Consider the following 16,630-nt stretch of genomic DNA (forward strand, 5'->3'; position numbering starts at 1 on the left):
ATGGATGCACAGACATAAGTGGACAAGTTGTAGCCAATGGTACTCCCTGGTGGTCAACTGTTTGAAGACGTGCAGCCTGCCATTCTGTAAGATTATCTGTGCCTTCTAAAAACAAGCCCTGCTGGTAAACAAATCTACTCCTATCTCAATTGGACATGGGCAAAAACTTAACAGTAAGTCCAATTCAGTCATGGAGTGAACTGCACATTTAACCTGTCATAACTTGTACATTGTTCTGTTGGCTTTTCCTGTTCAAGAATCTTGTTTCTGAAATTCTGTGCATCTGGGGCAGACAAGTTCTACCACTGTGTGTTTGTGTGTGTGTAGAGGGGGTGGGGGGAAGGGGAAGTAAACTGATATCTTTCTACTGGTTATGAATTTAAGGCTGCAAACCTTAGGCCACAATAGCTGCAAACTAGAGGTTTGGAGTAGGGAAAAAATACCACTCCTAGTTTTGCACATGGATGTATGTGCACAGTGATCTAAGCAACTGTCTGCATTAAGAACAAATTATCTGGATGCAGATGAAGTGTCTTGGCTCAAGGCCCTGTGTGCATAAAGTACCTCACTTTGCATGAGGACACCAGCGCCCATGCCAGGAAGCCATGGCTGTTACACACATGCTCTGGGTTTTCTTATATTAACTGGCTTTGAACTTTAAGGAAGTTCATGGAAGGAAGGTTTCTTGTCCCCCACCCCACACCCCCAGAAAAGCCTCTCTGGAGGTTGGGGGCTGTCCTGAAGAACACAGGCGGCCACGGGGGAGGAGGAATTGCCCCAAATTTGATGGTTCTCTGCCTGATTTTGGATGATTCCTTCTCCCCCAGGAGCCCCCTGCATCTCATCCCACATTGCTCCTCCAGCTGGCAGCCCAGTCCCAGACATTTGGCTCTCACAGAGGCATCCCCAATGGGGAAGATGCTGCAGGGGTGAGCCCCTTGCGTGTCTGCATCCCCTTCTATTACCTTTGATTCATGATGGGGGGGGGGCTTGGAGACCAAATCCCACCCCTTGGAGGAATCCTGGAAGGCTGTGGGGCAGATGGGCAACCTCTGCAGGCCTGGTTAGGCCTGTGGGCTGTGGGTTGCCCTCCCCTGTTCCATGGAATGTGTCTATTTGCAAGGATGCCTTGGAGACCTGAAATGTGTCTTATACTAGCCGTAGGGGGACAATGTCCTTGGTGTAGTATCGTCGTGGGTAAGAGTGTGGGCCACTCAGAGCCTTGTGAATCCCTAGTTCAGAGCGTCTCCACAACCATGAATCCAGGAGGCTCCCACCAAACACCCCACCTTTGTGACTAGATTTTCTTTCCTTCTTAAAAAATCTCTTTGCTTCAGCCTCCCCCTGCAATATAGGGGTGATCATTTTGCGTGATCTTGCAGGGGTGTTCCAAGGATTACTCAGATAATGCACATAAAGTGCTCTTAAAATTTTAAAGTCCCCATCTAAAGGCTTCTTTATCTTGTGAGCAAAATAATTGCCAGTTCACATCTGAACAAATTTGAGAACCAACGTTGAGCCTACAGACCAGCCTCCCCTAAGCCAATGGCGATGCTGGCTGGGGATAATGGATGCTGTAGTCTAACACATCTGGAGTGGCACCAGGTTGGGGGAGGCTGTTCAACATCCTTAGTTGGCAAATTGTTGACATTTCACAGGGATTGGAAACAGACTCGGAGTGTGTCTACTTCTAAGCAAGGTTCTTGCACAAAGGTGGTTATCAAGTCAGTCAGCTAGCCAGCCTAGGTTAGGAATTTATGGGCAATTTTGTTTACAGTTGACAAAAAAGGAGAGTGCAAGGATAGAGGTTTGCATCTTTTGCAGAAATCCTCTCTTTAGATGTGGCAGAATGGTACCAGAATGGTATATATGCATCTTTGAAAAGGTATTTCCGCCTCCAACAGTGCAGCCCTATGCATGTTTACTCAGAAGTAGGTTCCACTGTGTTTAATGGGGCTTACTCCTAAGTAAGCGTTTTTAGTATTGCAGCTTAAGGGGAGTAATTGCCCTACTGCATCTGAGAGAGATACAAACAGATGCATCAATGCTCAGTTTTGCTATCATGGATGCAATATGTAGAGTGACCTTGTCTTTTCCTTTGCCCCTGCAGCTTTTTGTTTCCACATGGCAAAAAAAAAAGAAAAAGATAATGCATCAAGATAAGCTGGGGGGGGGATGTACTGCTTTGTAGACACACTCATACATACACACAACCACTTCATACATAACCAGAAATGTTAGCTTTATAGTTAGGTTCATAAATTACTTAATTCGGAAAGTTATGTTCCTAGTTCTTACAGTAGCATGCAGAAGAGATGCTTTAAAATGTGAAAGTCCTGCTTACACAGTGGATCACTGGCCACCCCTGTTGTGGAGGGAGTGGCAATGCACTGACCCTGACCTCTGCATGTCCTTCTGACACTGTTTGGAGAGCCTATACACGTACAAGCAACATGTTCATAGTTTTGCTTGTATTATCAAAACCTTGAAGAATTTTGCAGGTGACAAATTGTACAGGTGGTGCATGTAGGCTCTTATGTGAGATTGGGGTAGCAAACACGCTCCTGCTCTCGCCCTCTGTGTCTTCAGCAACCATGGATCTGTGGCATGAATATGTGCTATCTTTGGATACTGGAGCAGCTGTAGCGACTCACTTCTCTGTCCCAGTTTGCAGAGAAAAAAACGCCTTGGCTGGTTCTACCCCACCCAGGCACAATCCACAGATCTCACCCTCCACCCCCCCCTTTCTCTTGTATGCAATATTATCCTCATTTGTGACTCTTTTGACTTCTACTTTGTGAAAATAGTAGTTAAAAACTGAACCAAAGACAGCTGTGTTTCTTTTTAAACTGTTTATTGTATAATATAAAACTACAAAAGTAAGACTGCTCATTTCCATGTAATTCGCCCAACTGTTTTTTTGATTACAGCCCATACCTACAAGTGAATACAGTAATCTGGTTTCAGATGTATATGTCTGTAATATTGCATAGAAAAGGCACAGCTCTAAGGTCTGTGGTTTGTGGGGAGGAAGGGTGGGGGTGGGGAGAGAGAAAATACAGCCTTTGACAGAAAACACGCCCTGTTTTAAAACAACCATGCACCAAACATGTCCAGACTATTTACACCTCCCCCCACTCCAGAATCTCTGCCTTTAGAGAGTCTAGTATGGATTACACTGTTAAACATCTACAAGGTTTAATTTTTAAATTTTTAAAAAACAAAATCCAAAATTTGCATTAGGATTATTTTTAGCATAACACTGAAAACAAAAGGCTATAAAATGAGCTAAAAATTCCAAATAAAGTTCAGCCATAATATTATAAGCACTGAAAAATTAAGAAAAGCAAGGTCCTGTTGTGTGTGTGTGTGTGTGTGTGTGTGTGTGTTTTAGAGAGACACAATTATATTCTAGAGCCAATGAACCATTTCTCCAGGGAATACAGCAAATTAACATTTGCTAATTTTTGTTTTTCAACTGTAAACTTTAGATTCACAAGTCAGGTTCTAGAATACAGCAGGAAAACCACATAGTACAATTTATTCTCAAACTGGTCACTTTGAAAAGGTAGATGTTATTCTGTATCTCGCTGCAAACATGAGCAACCGTAGCCGCTAAGGGCAATGTTTGTGGTAACTGGTTTCTGTGCAAGGTTCTCCCACCTGCATTCAGTAGGTTGTGATGGCAAGAAAGTCCATCACAGCGAGTCCCTGGGATTATGTAAGTGGTGCACCCACCAGTCAGAGGGCCAAGCACAGCAGACTGCCATGCCTACAGCTTGTGCTGTGGAAGCACATTCTGGGCAGGCAGTTGCCTCTCCCTCCAGCACAGATTTTGGCAGGGGTCTCACAAGCCACCATGGCTTATTTTCGCTTCCTTGATTGTGTGAATCTGCCAATCTGTTTTGTAGAAGGAAGAAGTAGGGGAATGCTCTGAGTACACAGGTGCATTTCTGTTTCTATGGGTCAGGGCACATCAACTCTACAAACTGGTTCACTTCCCCACAAAGAACCCTGCAAATCATAGTGTCCTAGTAACTGTTTCATCCCTAACAACCATTTCCCCAGGACGACCCTGGTGGGGATGGGTACTACCTGTTAACCCAGTCTGTAGTGCAGATGCAGCTGTTGTCTTTGTCTTCGTGCAGATCAAGCGCCTTTTAAGAAGGTGGAAGTGATGCGTTTTAGTTTCAGCCCAGTAGCAATGCACTTCTAAAGAACAGTTATGTGAATCAGCACTGCTCTATCTTGCCTCGAAGCATTTGTAAACTCTTATAAAGTTTGTCTGAGTCTATGGATTTAACAAAACCAAAATTTGGTCTACTGCCTGCACCCACATTAACAAATTCCTTTGAAAAGCAACAACAAATGAAGGTAGATGCTCATATTGTAAATATATGTATATAGTATATTTACACATTTAAATAGGTTTTGCTCTGCATGAACTCCTGCCATTTTGCCCACATAGGTTTCTTCCCTCAGTTACTCATGCAGAGGTCCAAGGCAGCTGTTCCCATGCAGCAGCCAGCAGAGTCATTACAAGTTGTGTTATCCATACATAGGGCAGATCTAAGAATCCATTGTGTGATGGGGCTTCCCATCCCCATCTCTGCTTACTGGCGTCTGCACCACTTAAGTTTTGCTCCGAGAGCTCCCGTGTAGACAGCCCAGTGGAGGAGTGCATGCATACAAAAGGGACTTTACAGTTGCCAGGTCTGATCAGCGATAGGCTTCCTTCAATACCATTCCGCAAACAGCTGCACCTTTGCTAGCATTTAAAATGGTTCAAAGCCTTTTTAAGGACGTTTCGCGACACTTTCTAAACATGTATTTTTGACGCAGGTTGTTACACTGCCTTAACAAAAAAATTAAAATAAAAAGCATACTTACTAGGTGAAGACCACGCTTAGGTTGGTTGTTTACGGCTCCCCCCACACACACACTTTAACCCCCTGGCCATAAACAGTGGCTTTTTGAAATTAAAACTTCAATTGGAAAAGGGAATCAATATTTAATATTTAATGCGTGTGGTAATATGTACGTCAGATTCTTTTGTCAAGCTTAATGGTAGTTTGAAAGCTGACATGGAACCTGCTTCCTCAGCCTATGGTGCCCTGCTCTGTAATAAGCCAGGCTGCTCTGCATGGGCCCCATCAGGTCTCCCTGTTAGGAAACTGGTGCCCAACTCTGCTTGCATGAATCCCTGGAGGGTGGGAGAAATATTAAAACACACTTACTCTGTGTATGTTTTAGTTACATCAGCAAGCCTACTCAGATGCCTTAGGCTGCACTGCCATAGCACACCCATCCAGTTCAAGCTACCAGTGTGAGAATAGATTGATTTAGGTTTCTAAGGCTGCAATCCTACATACACTTACCTGGGAGGAAGTCCCTTTGAACTTAGTGGGACTTGAACAGATACATGTACAGGATTGCACTGCACAGGGGTGAAGATGATACAACAAAGCCTCATTGGAACCAAGGATGTGCTTGGCTGATCAAAATAGGATCTGCCCTTTTAAAAGTAACCAACAGTACAAAACAGGTTGATTTTTTAACTAAGTTTATAAACTTTGTTTTTGTTTTTGCATAATTCTATCCAACCAGATCTACTCATTGTAGAGAAAAGCAGAAAGGGGGCGCGGGGGGGGGGGGAGGATCTTGTGAATGACATGTCTCCTGAATAGAACCCAGTTAAGGATCTCCAAACCTAACTTTCATCCCCCTCTTGTATGGATTTACATTCCTACAAGAGAATACATTCCTACCATACATTCTGTACATGTTACAATCCAGATGTTGTTAGCTTCACAATAAAATAAATATATTTACAAAAGGAAAATAAAAAGGAATAAATAACTTATGAAAAACATAATGGAAAAAATCACTTCAAATTCAAAAAGCTCTTTTTAATTCTGTTCCCTTCTTGTCACTTCACTGCATGCGAGTGTCAATACAATTTCCTCAGCATTTATGGATGTTTAGGGGCAGGGAGGGAAAGGAGAAATCTTAGCCCATTAAATTCTTCAAAAGATGGGGTCATGCTAGAGACAGAGAAGCTACCCAATAGCAAAATAATTTTGATCGATACTTGCAAGGTCTGCCATCCAAAATACGAAGCACCAGGCATTTTGGTGTACAATTCTACAGGGCAGTTGCATTGCCTACCACAGTTACCACCTATTTGCCCCAGATAATGTTCTAACAGGACTGACTTCAGCTGCAAAGTTTCAAATGGATTTACTCTGCATGGTGAGGTTAGTGCTTGAAAAACAAACATACTGCTTTGCTCAAAAAATGGCGTTCATTTGAACTCTTGCCCAACATATGGTAGTTGTTCAAATACTCATTTCGCTAGGCCAAAGAAGCGGGCAGTTGTTTCTAAGTTAAGTGTAAAATCAGATTTTAACAATGGTAAAGCATGTTTGTTTGCATTGTTATTTTGTTTCCTTAACAATCCTCCTAACTGTATAGATTTTAGCCTGAACCTAGGCTTGCACCAGCTAAGACCTGTTTGCTGTGCCCGATGTTAACTTCCACTGCAGGTAACTGCACTCTGCTTCTTCAGTATCTGTACCCAAGGCTGGGCACCTGTACCACTGGGTTGGTAGCACATCACCAACAGCATCCCTACATGATCTGGCAGGGGAGGTTTTTGTAAACTGGAACTGACTTGGTTCTTTTGATTCCACCCTTTCAAACCACTCATGTTTGGACTAGTAACGTTTTCTGTGGACTGGTAACTTTTATAGAGTTATTGGCAAGTCTAGATTGCGCCACTACAAGATTTTATGCGACCGGCTATTTTATCATTATGATTTCTATAGCACTAGTTGGGCACATGGTGCTTTCCAGAGTAACAAAGAACAGGCCCATGCCAAGAGGAGCTTACAATCTAAATTAGTTACAACTTGTTGTTAAGAGTTCAAAATGTTCCAGCTTTTCTCATCCCCCACACCACCAATAATGGGTGAAAATGGACATGCAACTTCAATTATTTCATGACCACACTGTTATCTGAGTGAGTTAGGGCACAATCCTATGCATGTTTAGACAGAAAAAAAAGTCCTACAATTCCCAGCATTCCCCAGCCAGCCAAGCTAGCTGGGGAATGCTGGGAATTGTAGGACTTTATTCTGTCTAAACATGCATAGGATTGTGCCCTTAGACTTTTCAAGGTATTAAAAACTGACTGACCAATTAGGATTTAATTGATAATTATGCAGAATCTATTTGGCTTAGAGAAGCAAGTCTCTAATTGCCAAGCTGGTTTGTAGAGGAATGAGGAGCTGTGTGTGTGTGCGCATTACACATAATACGTTAAATGTATTTTAAATAAATAGATGTGGCCTGTTCTAAAGTGCCAGTTTTATAAAGCTGCCTTCTTAAAGGCAAAGACCCAATGTATTTTATCCATGACAAGAAGTGAGCAGAACTGACTGAATATTGCCAAATTACATAAAACATAATTTAAAATTTCTTAAATAAATATAAAAGTTATTCCTAAAGAAGCCATATGCATATCAACAATATAGTTTGTAACCTGCACTCAATTAAGTACCATTTAAAATTAATATGCCATAGCAATTTGAGCAACAGGCATGATAACATTGCAAGTTTTCCTTAAAATAAATGTACATCACAATGAATACAGAGGGAAAATTGCAACAGGTGCAGTAATGAGAAGCCTTCAGTGGGAAGGAAACATGCATAGAGAGAGTTGCAGTTGTCTATACATTGTAAAACAGGCCTTATAAAGTGTAAAGCAGGTAACACAGTCGATTCAAGAAACCAACCCTAGCGAAGATACCAAGTGTTCATAACATGATCGGCTCCAGTTTTGACAGCAATGGATATTTGAGTGAGTCCGTCCAATGCTGGTAAGAGATGATTTCACTGCAGTAATACTGAAGTTGCCTTTTTTTCAGCACTTGTAAATACAGTGAATAATTATAATTATAACAACAATAATGTTCCAAGAAAAGGGCAAGGGTAATCATAAGACTAATTCAAAGGAATATGGTAAATCAGCATTACACGGTAAAAAAGAGAGATAGAGGGACAATTCCCCCACTTGTCCTAATCACATTTCCTTGAAAGGAAGCTCCACTGACTTCCAACTTTCATTGACATGCAACTTTCTTTCAAGTAAGCGTAGCTAATATGCAGCCAAGAAGAAATGTCTTCTTTAAAACAAAAAAATCAAAACAAAAAATGAACTGCTACAGCCACATTGTAGGTATGTTTCCATTCAAAACCAATAACATTTACTAAGTCATGTACGAGATGCAACTACAATAGCCATGACAGTCCAACACAGAGTTAAATGCAATCCTAGACATGTCTACTCAAAAGTAAGTTCCATGGACTTACTCTCAAGTAAGTGGGTATAGGATTGCAGCCTTCAGGCCACTTATTTCTATGGCTTGGTTTCCAAGTTTTCACTCCGCAAACAGAAGGAGAGTTGAGCTCACAGAAAAGGTCTTTCCAGGAGCGCAACTCTCCTGCCATGAAAGAAGCAGAAAGTTAGGATCCAAGCCAATATGCTTAGGGGCGCCTAACTTTGTGTTGGATTGTGGCTGAAGTCTGTTTTTCAATTTTAAAAAAGCTTGGTTTCAGGATTTCTTTAAAAAAAGTATTTATCATTTTGGGGGTGGTGATGGGAAGGACAGAGTTTAATCAGAAAGAAGTTTCACAGCTATTTCCTGCCAACTGTTTGACATCAGTGTTGGAATATACATGGCTCTAAAGTTTTTGTTAATCACAGTAGTACACAGCAGGGAGTAAATATTTGTGAAACTTTTAAGGGAAGAGCCCTTGGCCTTTTCCTTCAAGCATGTGTGTCTGGATTAGGGGAGGCCAACTGCAGACTGATTTGATCCAAATTTCTCTTTGCACCATTATACACATAAAAAAACACTAAAAGTCTGTATAAAACTACAAGCAGTTCTTGTACATCAGAAGGTGTATGCAGGAACTGGGTGAGCAAATCCTACCAAAATAACTATTTCCTTTTTGTGTGAGTATAAACAGCATTTTGTTTTTTTTCCTTTTTCTTTTTTTAAGAAAAGACCCCCCAATATCATAAATTGCAGAATCTGTACAAAAATATAAAATAAATTTGGGTAGCAGTTTCTAAAGAGCCATGTAAATGCAACATTTAAAGAGGAATAATTAATACCTCTAAAAAAGCTGAATTGCTAAGTCAACCTAGACAGGGCTAAAATGCCAAAAAGGTACTGCAATTATCTAAATAATATTTTAAACCTCTTGCAATAAAACTTATAGAAAAAATAGACAAATATGCACATGCAATTTACAGCTTTCCCCCAACGTAATCCTTGTGCTTAGTTTTTACATTTCATTTTTTGTCAAATGTATTAATATTGTTTACAATATGCATTTTTCTTCCTATATCAGAATTTCAGGTCTCCCTTGAGGAACCACTTTCAAAAATACATTAAAAGTGGTCATACATCGATGAAGGCACTCCAACTCTGCTTGAAGCAAAAACTAGTGTGATCCTTTTTAAAAAAAGACAAGCAAAGACGCATGCACAGTGGTGTGTGTGTGTATGTGTGTGTGTGTAAGATTTGTAAGGAGGGGGGTGGTTGTGAAAATACTATGAAGTGTTTATACTGGTATATTTAAAAAGTTGCTATATTTTTAAGACCCAACAAGCACCTCCATTATATGATCCAGTTCTGTAAGGTCCATTTTGAAAGGCTGATTTGGGGTTACTGGCTGGGTGCTGTAGGGAGCCAGAGTTTTTAGGAGGTCATCTGCGGAGACAGGGGCCATTTTTGAGGCAGCCCCAGTAGAAGATGTGCAAGGGTCAAAATCATACATAGAAGTATCAATGTCAGCAAAGAGAATATCATCCAAGGTCAAGTCTGTAAGAAAACCTGTAGACGTTGTGATCTCAAAATTACCAGGTAAAGAGTCCATTAATTTAGGTTCGTTTATTCTGCTCTCCGGTACTCCCTCAGGCTTCTGAATGCTGGATTCACTGGAGTTCTCCTTAGAGTTATCTGACGCCGTTGTTTCTGCTGTTGCTGCAGCTACTACTGCCTCAGTGGAGGTAGGTGTTGGACAGAGCTCCTCAATTTCGTCCAAGGCCGAGGAGAAACTGTCTTTTACTGGTTGGATAGTTGGAGGTGGTAGTTTTGTAGGACTATCTGGTGGGACAGTCTGGGAAGTGCAAAAAGTGTCCTCCTCAAGGAGCGAGGCAGGGGTGAGGCAAGACTCCAGGGGCGTAGTGCTTGCTGAGTCTGTGGGGTGGGCTGGCGGAGAGGCCAGATGGCTAAAGGCAGGCTGAACCTCCCGAAAGTTGTCTCCAAGAGGATCTGTAGGCTGTGAAGTGGTGATGAACACAGGCCTCAAGCTACCTTCCTGTTTGAGTTCCTCCTGGATTCGCCTCAACATGTTGTTAATTAAAACTGTCTTTTGCAGGCTGGGCTCGGTTAATGGCCTGTGGTTATAAAGTTTCATAAGGGAAATGTTGAAGATAGTCTGGCGCTGTAAGGTGTAAGACACCTTAGATGGACCATCAATAGGAGACACCACTTTGCCTTCCAGCCCATCTTCATGCTCATCAAACTTCCGCTTTCCTCCTTTCCCCAACATATATCTGAAAACACAGGAAAGAGGAAAATTACAACTAATTAAACACACACTCACACATATCACCCATTTCTCTTCCTAATACAGCAAACACACATCTATCTGTTCCTCATATAAGTAAGTCCTCAAGAATGCTTGGAAACTATGCCTCAGTTTTTCCATTATAAGTGTGACCAAGTGTGAGGTATTTGAAATTTCATTTTGTGCAGGTTGAATGCTTTTCCTTCTTTTGAATTTGCACAAGACAGCCCCACTGACATACAGAATAGCACATACGAAAGATCATGCTAATTTCAGAGCCTGACATGTCGGGCATCAGATGCTGTCTTCACCTAAGGGCTTTGCAGATATTCACCTGCAGCACAGATACAGTTAAAGTGAGGACAGGATGTGTGCAAGTGGGCCCACCCCCAAATGCCTCCAGCCAGAGAGTCAGTGTGGTGCAGTGGTTAGAGTGTTGGACCAGGTTCTAGTCCCCACTCGTCCATGAAGCTCACCAGGTGACTTCCGGCCAGTCACTGAGTCTCAGCCTAACCTACCTGACACAGTTGTTGTGAAGATAAAATGGAGAGGAGGAGGATCATGTAAGCTGCTTGGGTTCTTTGGAGGAAAAATGGCAGGATATAAATGTAATAATAAAATAAAATATAGAGAATCTAGCTTGCACTCTGGTATCTCCATTCCTAAGGTTCTGATACAAAGTATAGCTTAATATACTTATTCATAAACATCCCCCCGACCCCTGGACCTTAAAGCAGAAAACATGAACCCCAGAGCTGGAACTAACTCTCATCAGACATTACTATATATGCCATTAAGCAAATGCCTTGAAATATTAAAAACGAATCATGAGATAAGCTTCCTGTCACCTTAACTTTCCTTATTAAACAGCAGGTATTGATAAAAGTGAATTAATCACCGGTTAATAAGGGTATGGCAGGCTTCTGTAACCTTAAAATGTAGGAGGCAAGTGTATACTGGAGAAATGCAATGAACTTAAGGTCTTAATTTTCAAACATGAATATATGTATGTATATTTGAATCTGTGATTTTGTTTCACGTCACATGAGAGGATGTAAGAGCAGGAAGTGCCTTTATTGCTATGGTCAGATCTCAGAATCAGACACACAGCAAAGGTAAAAGGGCCTTTAAGCTTGACTGGTTAGCCCATTCCCCTGGTCCTACCACTAGTCATTAATGGGTATTCATTTAAAGAGAAGGAAGTTTCTAGCTCTCATGGTTACAGAAAAAAATGCTGGAACTGGTTTCTGCTAAGCCAGTCTGGGATGACTGATATCATCTGGTAATAATGGGGACTTCTTCATCTAGCACAGGTGCCGTCCTTCTTTTTCTAAATCTGCCTACCATTGACCCATGGTATTCTACAAGCCTCATTCACTCTGCTGCAGTCCATGACGCAACCACTGAAATAATGGGAAAGCTGACAAAGACAGTCCCTAAAAACAAATGGTGTAACAAAAATAAACCATGCTAATGTGCATAACTGAATCCTAGTATAAAATGTGCATGTGCTGGTTGCAAAACTAGAGATTTAATTACTTCAAGAAGCTACAGATTCCTTGTATCCTTCTGTATACATGGCTCAGAGCACATATTAGCAAACCACAGCTTATAAGCATTGGCTGCTCTCTCTGTGGAGTGCCAGCACAAGGAAGCCTTGCCCGTGTTCCCTGTCGCTCAGCTAATTAGCCACTGCTTATTAGGAGTGGAGAAACAGCCATCTTGTTTAGGATTGCAGGGGGTGGAGGGCAAAGCTAAACCCTCCCCCACAGTGATCAAGATCACTCTTTCCTATAGCAGCGAGGAAACGGCGTTCTTGATTGGGATAGCTGGGGGGGGGGCAGGGAGGAAGGAGCTTTAAACCTCTCCCGCCAACAATTCTGATCAAGACCCTTGTTCCTTTACTGCTAATAGTGATCAAGACTGCTGAAGGGGGTGAGGTTACAGCCTCCTCCCCATCCAGATTTGCGGGGGGGGGGGGATTTCCCTGCTGCTATTAGCAGCAAGGAAAGATCTATCCTGTTCAGAATCACTACAAAGGGGGGAAGCTTTAACCTTGACTCCCTCCCAGCAATCCCAACGCAGAGATTGCTGTTTCCCACTGCTAATGTCAGGCAAACAGCAATCTTGATCAGGAACACTGGGGATGAGGGGAGAATGAGGTGCTGGAACCTCCTAAAACCTTACAGAATCATGGCACATGTAACGGAATGGAAAAGTAGTGATTAGTAGTGTATTGCCAGTCACCTCTCTGCAGCTGCTTGGAAATGAGGGCAAGATGAGAATTGTTAATGCTCAGCTTCACTGCATTATCAGAGTTTACAGATAATTGTTTATACAGGTTCAGGTACTGGGCATAAAGTAGCTACTGTATGATTTCTGGTTTCCTAAATCTATCCATGCAGAGACCCCTAATCCACCAGTCCTGGAGAGTATCGGCTGCAGTCTGAAACAAGAACTTGCTCATCCATATTTTTACCAGCAGGTTGAAGTCTGAACCAAAAGCACCAGGTCTGTAATATAGGGACGCTGATGCTTAAAAACATGAGAGGCATTAATGCTGATGCTTAACACTTCCTGTTGAGGTTTACACTCTCGGCAGCCTTCCCCCTCTGCAAGGGTGGGGGACCTATTAAAATGGTCCATCCCCGGAGGCTAATGGATTCCAATGGATTCCAGAGGGCTCTGGGGGATTTTCCTCTTGGTATGGCTGGTGCTCCTGTCGAAGCCCAGGTCACTCTGTGGAATGCAGAGATGACTCGGGTGGCTGACACGATTGCGCCCAAGCGCCCTCTCCCTCTGAGCAGAGCCCGGCCAGGTCCTTGGTATACATCTGAGCTAAGGGCAATGAAGCAAGAGGGGAGACGGCTAGGATGCAGGTGGAGGAAAACTCGTGCTGAGTCTGACCGAACACAGGTAAGAGCTCACTATCGAGCCTACTCTGTGGTGGTGAGCATGGCAAAGAGATAGTTTCTTCCCACCAGCATTGCATCTTCTCAGTGTCATTCAGCGGAGCTTTTCCAAGTGATTTGCAGGCTGTTACATTCTGGGCCAGGGAGAGAGACTGTGGAACCCTCGGTTGCATGCTGTGACAAGTTTGCGCGGCACTTTGAAGATAAAGTCGCTCAGATTCGCCATGAATTAGACACCACGATTAATGCAGTTCCACTGGTAGAGGCATTCAGAGCACCGTCTGGTCCAGTTCTATTGGATGGGTTTCAGTTACTGAGGCCTGAGGATGAGTACAAGGTGCTTGACCAAGTCCAATCGACCACTTATGTGCTTGACCCTTGCCCTTCATGGCTTTTTAAATCAAACAAGGAGGGGAAGTCCGGCTAGGTCCAGGAGGTTGTAAATTCCTCCATGAGAGAGGGAGTGGTGCCAGCCTCTTTAAAAGAGGCGGTAATCAGACCACTCCTGAAAAAGCCTAACCTGGACCCGGGGGATGTTAATAATTATAGGCCAGTGGCCAACATCCCCTTCTTGGGCAAGGTGCTTGAATGGGTGGTTGCAGGACAGCTCCAGGCACTCTTGAATGAAACTGATTATCTAGATCCATTTCACTCAGGCTTCAGGCCTGGTTTTGGAACGGAAACTTCCTTGGTCGCCCTGTGGGATGACCTCTGCCGGGAGAGGGACAGGGGGAGTGCGACCCTGTTGATTCTCCTGGACCTCTCAGAGGCTTTCGATACCATTGACCATGGTATCCTTCTGGATAGGTTGTCTGGGTTGGGAGTTGGAGGCACTGCACTGCAGTGGTTTAGCTCCTACTTGGATGGCCGACTCCAGAAGGTGGTGCTGGGGGATTACTGCTCTGTGCCACGGCAGCTACACCATGGGGTTCCACAGGGCTCTGTTTTATCCCCCATGCTATTTAACATCTACATGAAACCGCTGGGGGAGGTTAGCCGGAGGTGCGGGCTGAGGTGCCATCAATATGCGGATGACACCCAGCTCTACCTCTCTTTCTCATCAAACTGAGGTGAGTCAGTGGCTGTTCCGAATCAGGGCCTGGGCATGGTAATGGACTGGATGAGGGCCAATAAACTGAAACTCAGTCCAGACAAGACAAAGGTACTGTTAGTGGGTGGTTCGTCTGCCTGGCTAGGTGATATTCAACCTGTTCTGGAGGGGGTTGCACTCCCCCTAAAGGATCAGGTTCATAGTTTGGGGGTGCTCTTGGATCCAGAACTGTCACTTGAGGCACAGGTGAACTCAGTGGCATGGAGCACTTTTTATCAGCTTAGGCTGGTATACCAACTATGCCCTTATCTGGACAGAGATAGCCTAGCTACAGTTATCCACGCTCTGATAACTTCTTGCCTCGATTATTACAATGCATATATTATGCATATATTATGCAACTCCCAACCCAGACAACCTATCCAGAAGGATACCATGGTCAATGGTATCGAAAGCGTCTGAGAGGTCCAGGAGAATCAACAGGGTTGCACTCCCCCTGTCCCTCTCCCGGCAGAGGTCATCCCACAGGGCGACCAAGGAAGTTTCCGTTCCAAAACCAGGCCTGAAGCCCGAGTGAAATGGATCTAGATAATCAGTAATAATTATATGTGGGGCTGCCTTTGAAAATTGTCTGGAAACTTCAGCTGGTCCAAAATAGGGCAGCAAGACTGTTAACAGGGACTGGCCAATGAGCTCATATTATGCCAGTACTTTTCCAGCTGCACTGGCTGCCAGTCCATTTCCAGGCCCGACTCAAAGTGCTGGTATTAACATTCAAAGCCCTAAACGGCTTGGGGCCAGGTTACCTGAAGGATCACCTCTTCCCATATGTGCTTGCCCAGACCTTAAGGTCATCCTCAGCGGCCCTTCTCCGTGAGCCCCTGCCAAAGGAAGTGAGGCGGGTGGCTACTAGGAGGAGGGCTTTTTCTGCTGTAGCACCCCGGCTCTGGAATGAGCTCCCTAGTGAGATTCGCCTGGCACCTACACTGTATTCTTTCTGGCGCCAGGTGAAGACCTTTTTATTTTCCCAGGCATTTTAGCTCGTTAGACTTTTAGCTTTGCTGTTTTAAATCTGTATTTTAAATCCCTGCACTGCTGCTAGATTTTATTCTGGTTGCATTGTTTACTGTGGTTTTAATGTTTTATATATTTTGTATTGTTCTATTGTGTGCTCTTTGGTTTTAATTTTTGTGAACCGCCCAGAGAGCTTTTGCTATTGGGTGGTATAGAAATGAAATCAATCAATTAATTAATTAAAACAGACATCATATAGGGTCACTTGCCTGACCACATCATTGAACATTGAGCTGCTTCTTCATCTAGAGCACAGCTGCATACTTGATACGTGCAGGAATTTTTCTTAAGCTCTGACTATCGAAACAACTGTAGTGGCAAGAGCCCCCAGGCTGTAAAGTTTTTAAAAAGCTATCCAAGACCGCAGCGAATATGGTACATCGTCCTTGGAACTGCAGCTGCAAAAGTTCTATTTGGAGTTATTCCAAAACAGAAAATACTTCTCTTTTCTGCTTTGGAATAACTCCAAAAGCATTCTCTCCACTGTACGCACTCTTGCGTAAATTAGACTGGGAATATTTATTAAAACACTAACCTGGTAAGCAATATGAGGTGGGTGGCAGGGGACAGGGGTGTGAAAATGACACTTGAGTTTCAAAATATTGCTAGTGTTGAATATTATTCTTAACAGTCCCTTTAACCTTTCTGGAAGTGGATGTCATTGCTGGTTATAGGATTTGATTGCCTCATCTTCCCTTGCTCATCCCCCTCCGCACTCAACACCAGGAGGGTAACATCAAGTTATTTAGGGAGAACAAGGCTGTGGGTAAAGAACTAAGTATTTACTTTGTAAACATAAGAAAGTAAGTACAAAATCAGTAGATAAGAGTTCTAGAACTTTTAGACTAGGACAAAGAACAACTCTGGGTGCAAATCGGATTGGCACAGATTAAGGAGCATACTTCGTGGCTTCATTCTGATGTCTCAGTTGTGCCCTAACAGTTTCAAC

At 43.2% G+C, this 16,630-nt stretch overlaps 1 protein-coding gene across 5 annotated transcripts in view; it reads right to left on the reverse strand.

The window, feature by feature from the left end:
- Positions 1-2,061: 2,061 nt before the first annotated feature.
- SERTAD2 (SERTA domain containing 2) overlaps positions 2,062-16,630 on the reverse strand; it is a 168,739-nt gene continuing 154,170 nt past the window's right edge. For all 5 annotated transcript variants that reach the window (XM_084823550.1, XM_084823511.1, XM_084823529.1 and 2 more), the window contains one exon: positions 2,062-10,630. In XM_084823550.1, the coding sequence (XP_084679676.1) occupies positions 9,667-10,626 (960 nt within the window). In that variant the 5' untranslated portion in view covers positions 10,627-10,630 and the 3' untranslated portion in view covers positions 2,062-9,666. The remainder of the gene's footprint in view (positions 10,631-16,630) is intronic.

Source organism: Heloderma suspectum, chromosome 1 (genome assembly GCF_057233095.1).
Source record: "Heloderma suspectum isolate Gila_16-S chromosome 1, 16-S_ref, whole genome shotgun sequence".
Lineage (NCBI taxonomy): Eukaryota > Metazoa > Chordata > Lepidosauria > Squamata > Helodermatidae > Heloderma > Heloderma suspectum.